General features: G+C 40.5%; 1 protein-coding gene across 4 annotated transcripts in view; it reads right to left on the bottom strand.

The window, feature by feature from the left end:
* Window positions 1-930: 930 nt before the first annotated feature.
* Window positions 931-6,000, bottom strand: part of LOC146576756 (polyserase-2-like) — a 29,307-nt gene continuing 24,237 nt past the window's right edge. For 2 of the 4 annotated variants that reach the window (XM_085272246.1, XM_085272245.1), the window contains exons 8-10: window positions 3,499-3,752; window positions 3,263-3,360; window positions 931-2,535 (exon numbers count right to left, since the gene is read on the bottom strand). In XM_085272246.1, coding sequence (XP_085128372.1) covers window positions 2,221-2,535; window positions 3,263-3,360; window positions 3,499-3,752 — 667 coding nt within the window. In that variant the 3' untranslated portion in view covers window positions 931-2,220. The remainder of the gene's footprint in view (window positions 2,536-3,262; window positions 3,361-3,498; window positions 3,753-6,000) is intronic. The other 2 variants (XM_085272244.1, XM_085272243.1) reach the window with 2 other exon arrangements.

The raw sequence follows: 6,000 nt of genomic DNA, 5'->3' as shown, positions 1-6,000 counted from the left end.
GAGATTAACCTGAAAGCACTAGTGGGAACACAACGAATATGACTGCACATTTACGCCGACATCATCCTAGTGCAAAGACAAAAACAACAAGCATGCTACTAACTTTAGCCGAGTCATTTAGACAGCTGTTAGCACATGATTCTCCTTATGCTGCTGAGAATATAGCCCAGAAGAAGCGGATAGTATAGCTTTTATTTTGGAAAGAGCCATTTCTCTGTAATAAACTCTCTTTTCCAAAGATGAGTGATTCCTCAATCAGATACCATTGAAACATAGAAATGTGCATTTGCTCGCAATATCGCTAGCCCAACGTCCCGGGGCTAGTGATTTTTTCAGTCGGGGTACCAAAATCTATCTCTGCCCTGCCCGTCGGGCTATTGTAAGAAGGAAAAATATATGTCAATGCTTTTGCATTCTTTCAGAAATGTAGCTGGGTAATTATGTCATTGGCATCGGTGAGCCACTGTCAATATGTGACATATTGAAGTCGCGTTTGAATTTGCGCTTGTTTTTTTGCTTTCACTTTGCAATCGCGCGAACTGTGTATAGAGAGCGACAGCACTGATCTGTGAGTGATGATAATTTGCGCACCAATTCCTCTGACATCGTCTTATTAATCGTTAGCTTACTATGCAAACATGACAAGTGAAATCTCCCGCAGCAAGCTTAAACATGTGAGAGGTTGATCGCGCAGAGAATCGCTGAGTGAGTGTGTGTGTAAAAGCAGCAGGATTTATATTTGACTACGATGACCTGGATGACTGAGAACCTTCACAGACAGATATATATTTTAGTTCTGCTGAGCCAAATAAGACAGGTCAGGGTGAAGAAGTGACAGCCAAAGAAAAGGTTACCACAAAACGGAGAAGTTATGACAAATCAGACTATAAGGCAAAAAGAAAGTGCAGCTTTATGGTTTCATGGACAAAAGAATTTCTGTGGCTGCCATATGATGAGCTAAATAACCAGGGGTTCACATAAGTGGTCCGCAGGTGCGCATTTGCTGTCAAAATAAAAAACACGCACAAGGGTTAGGGTTAAATTTAAAAACTGTACTTTTGAGTTAAAATATATATTTATAATTTTAATAAATGACAAATTAAAAAGGCATGAACATTTTTTTTGTATCGAAAAAATATCGAACCGTGACACCAAAGTATCGAACCGAACCGTGAATTTTGTGTATCGTTGCACCCCTAGTATATATTTATTTATTTATTTATTTATTTTTTGCATTTACTGGATATTTATTGTTTTTCCTTCAAATTACACATTTGTTTTCCACTGCAGTTCAATAGTTTGAGTACTTAGCGTTGTGGCCCAGACACGAGGCAGACGAGGAACAGCCCGATCATCATCCTGCTCCTGAGAGCTCCAAAATATGTTTCTTTAAATCAGATTAATTACGACTGCAGGATATGCCATTAGCAGTATTTGTGTTACAATTTTGTTAGAATTACACAACACTCCTGAAAATGAATGAACAATTTAGAAACACCATTCACCGTTATTACCTCAAATATATAGATATGTATGTAACAAGTGCAGATAATGAACTGCTGGGATAAATTTTCATGTTCAGTGCAAGTTTAAAGGAATTCTTCATTTTTATACCAAAGTTTAGCTCCGACGCCTGGTGCCACCATCACATTAGAGCAGGAGTAAAGTGAACATAAATAATAAAGACATGGAGCTGGAAATCAGAAGAAAGATCTTCTTTACAGAATAAAAAATTATTGATCGGTTTTATTCATCACTCGAGCACATGGGCATTAGTTCGAATAAAAGACAACTTAAATTTGGTGGGAAAGTAAAACTGTTTGCAAAAAAGCAGCTACCTGTGCACAGGTACGTAGTTGTTCATGTTATTCATCTGCAAGTCGTCTGGCAAACATCTTGTCAAGTCTGGGGTACGTATATAATCATAAACAAGTGTACAGTACACACTATGAGTCAGAATTCATGATAAAAATGCTGCGCCTCAAAAATGATATGGCACGCATTACACAACTAGCTTAATTTTCTTGGTAGTGGTACACTAAAGTTACCCTTAGCTTACAGTAAACCTGCCCAAACGTCACCACTGAGCTCTAGATAACCGATTGAGGCAGAATCAAGTCAAAGATTAGCAGGCACAGCTTTAAGCCTGTAAAGTCTTAGAGTCAAAGCTTGTTCACATTCATTTGTGTCCATCACATCATGTCGATCAAGTCAAACTCTCTACAGGAAGAGCTGGAGACAAACGGTGAGGCTGAGGAGATGGAAGAAGACAAAGATGAAGGAATGAGCAGGATGACCCCCGCTGCTTTGTGATACGGGGCGTGAGGTAGTTGTGGTGGTGTTGGTGGTGGTGTTAGAGGCTGGAGACAAGAGGGTCCCCAGCGTCTTCGTCAGAAAGGCATCAAAGGTGCTCACTCTGGTGAAGGTCATGACTGAGCTTCGTCTCCTCCTGGCAGAGGAGCTTGGAGCTGTTAACACGACCGCCTGGAACCAAGAGCCGCTCTGCTTACACATCAGCGGGCCGCCAGAATCACCCTGAACATACGGAAAGGGTCAGTTATTATTATAATCTATAATATTCTACGTATGATGGTTAAAATGCCTTAATCGTAACCATTGAGTATAGGTTGCAATGGAAATATTAAGCCGTCTACACATAATTCACTGTGAGTTTTTGTTTCTCCCGCACGCTGTGAATGTATCATTAATATTATCAGTTGGTGGTTGTAGCTGAGATTCAGAGGTTTCTGTGGATACACACATGCCAATATTTATATAAAGAAACTTGACTGCACAGAGGTTTAAACTGCAGCTAAGCCCCTTTGCGCTTGGCCTCAAGACATATTACATTATTTATCGTGTTTCACAATATAGCCAAAAAATATCACAATATTATATTTTCCTTGTATTGCCCTAGTCAGAGCATTTCAGGATTCATTTTGTTTTGAAGGTGCTCTTCAAATCTGACCACTCAGCTTCCATATTGAAATGGGCACCTAATTTATGTATTTTCTAAACTATAGGTCATCGGGACATAAAATCTACATGTACACAGTCATCAGTCAGAGCTGCTAAAAACACTTTAAAATCTTCCAGCTAAAGGTTTAAACAATTTTAAAGAGTTTTATTCAGTTTCTGAACATTTGGAGAAATCAGAGAACTTTGTTTAAAGCTTTGCTTCTGAAAAGCAGCTAAATCCAAGATCCAGAATAAACAACATGTCAGCAGACAGTGTTATAAGAAGAAGAATCCAGTCATTTACCTGCTGCAGTGCAAACACGTCTGTACAGATGCTCTCACTCGATGATGAGTTCCCACAGTTTACCACCGAGGTCTGAAACTGCTGCATAACTTCCTCAGCTAACATCATGAAAGATAAGAAAATCCTGATGTTTGACTAAAGAAACTGTAAGTGCAGTGGTCCACATGTGTAATCTGAGAGATGGACTGGTGCAGAGTCTGGGCAGAACTCTGTCAGCCTTCATGTTGCTGACTCACCTCCTCCTCTTCCAGGACTCCAACCGGCCGCCCAGCACGCCAAGCCCTCGGCGAAGGTTCTCCCGTTGTCCAAGCAGATGGGCTGGATGTAGTCGGTCAGGGTGGGCTGGGCAGATAGACGGAGGATGGCTATGTTGGTCCCGGTCGTGTTGCTCAGAGTGATCTTTGTCACATTCAGCGTCACCTCAAAGGGGTTGGATCCATTTAGCTTCAGACGCCCCAACACGACAGTCCACTCGGACGCTACAGGGGAGCTGTGGGAGGAACGAAGCACACAAACATAAATTTCATCAGCTTCAAACAAGATCTACACCTTTACGCTCAACTTCATGGGACCCAAGTTTTACAGATTTGAACTCGTTATGTCAACCTGTAATGGCTGTGTTAAACCTCCCCACCTTTCTTCAAGCATAATTTGCAAACACAAGCTGGGGAGAAGATGAGCCATATAGAAGGGAGCATTCCTGACATCAGTGTCATCCATGCAGAACTGACATTAAGTCAGCATGAAATACTGACTTAAAGAAATGTAACTGAGGAGTGGGGCTGGAAGTGCAATACAAAGGTGCTTGCTGATTCGTAGCAACTGTGTATAGACTAGTGCTTAATGCATACTTTTGCTCTATTTTGGGCCTAAAACGTAGCCTATGCATGTGGCCCGCATCTATCGTTCATACTCATGTATGGTGGGTCTGAGTTGTTTGGTAATGTTGCTGCTGAAATACTAGCTCTTGATGGAGTTTGTTGATTCTCTTCCTGTAGATTTTGAAAGGGCACTGGGAAGAAAAAGTAACCAGAAATGCATAGGAGAAAACAAAGGTAGCAAACGAGCCAATCACAGTCATTCCAGTCTGAGTGAAAGCATAATCATATTTCTATGGAGGTGTACATCAGGTTATGCTGTAAAATATGATATACCTACAGACTACATTTAACACAGAAGTATAAGTGGTTCTTAGAGCAGGACATCATAAAACACTACCTGTATAATACACTATACCTGGCTAATTTTTCAGGAGACAGACACTATCTCTACTTTCCTCTTTGCTAAAGCATATAGTTAGGGCTGGACCAGGTGACCCTGAATCCTCCCTTAGTTATGCTGCAATAGACGTAGGCTGCCGGGGGATTCCCATGATGCATTGAGTTTTTACTTTCCAGTCACCTTTCTCACTCACTATGTATTAACAGACCTCTCTGCATTGAATCATATCTGTTATTAATCTCTGTCTCTCTTCCACAGCATGTCTTCATCCTGTCTTCCTTCTCTCACCCCAACCAATCACAGCAGATGGCCCCGCCCCTCCCTGAGCCTGGTTCTGCTGGAGGTTTCTTCCTGTTAAAAGGCAGTTTTTTCTTCCCAGTGTCATCAAAGTGCTGCTCATAGGGGGTCATATGATTGTTGGGTTTTTCTCTGTATGATATATACATATTATATATGTACAATATAAAGCGCCTTGAGGCGACTTTTGTTGTGATTTGGCGCTATATAAATAAAATTGAATTGAATTGAATTAATTTATACCATGGATTACTCCAGTGGTTCCCACACTTTTTGTACTAGGCCCCCGTGTGTTTTACAAGAAAACGATTAAAAAAATACAAGTGAACTGCAATAAATTACAGGTAGTAATAAAATAAACTACTAACTCTTTTACGCTATGTCCACACCTACATGGGTATTTTTGAAAATGCAGCTGTTTCATCCACACTCAAACTGTCATGGCATTTTGAGTTTCTTATGTTTTGGTTTGATTTTGTATTATGGGTTATTCTTTATCTCTGTCTTGTTGATTATTATTATTTATAGTCTGTGGTTCTTGTGCCCTCGTGTTTAGTATTGCTTTAGTCTTGTGTTTAGTCTGCGTCTTTGTGAACTGTTTCCTGTATTGTTTACATGAGATGAATTACAGAATGGCAGATAGAGACAAAATACTGTTAATCTGACTATCTTTTTTAAGTTTTACACGCTTACATACACACACGCAGTTACTGTCCCTATATTTAGAAAGGCAGAGGCGTCACGGTGTGATTATTTTACGTGCAGTTGTTTTTTCCTGTGTAATAATGTTCAACGTCTTGATCCATCTCAATCATCCAGGAAAGTAAGTCTCCAAAAGTTGATTCTGTTCATCTGGACGTAGAGTTTTGTGGGAGAAATGTTTCGTCATCATCCAAGTGACTTCTTCAGTCTCAGCTGACTGCAGGTTTCCCCAAATCTTATAAACAGTACATTTGCATCATGACTGAAACCAGCCCACTGAAGGAACAATGGGCTGGGAGGTCAGTTCCTTAATCATAAGTATGCAAATTCTCTCAAAGACCGCTAAGGCCGGAAGTGTGAGGCTTGTGAAATGGGACGGTCTAGCCTCTGTTGCGCTGCCCAGGTTGCCTAGCAACCATGATACTAACAGCTGGAAACGTGTCATACAGCTGTGTTTGACAGAAATGAAGGAGAAAATCTTTTGTTCATTTGTTTGTTTCTACATGAGCTTTGATCAT

The sequence above is a fragment of the Mchenga conophoros genome, linkage group LG4, assembly GCF_057382185.1.
Source record: "Mchenga conophoros isolate Kocher_MC1m ecotype Shallow Benthic linkage group LG4, M_conophoros_male_GT1.1, whole genome shotgun sequence".
Classification (NCBI taxonomy): Eukaryota; Metazoa; Chordata; class Actinopteri; order Cichliformes; family Cichlidae; genus Mchenga; species Mchenga conophoros.
The sequence above is the reverse complement of the archived record's forward strand: the minus strand, read 5'-3'. Positions and strand labels throughout refer to the sequence as shown.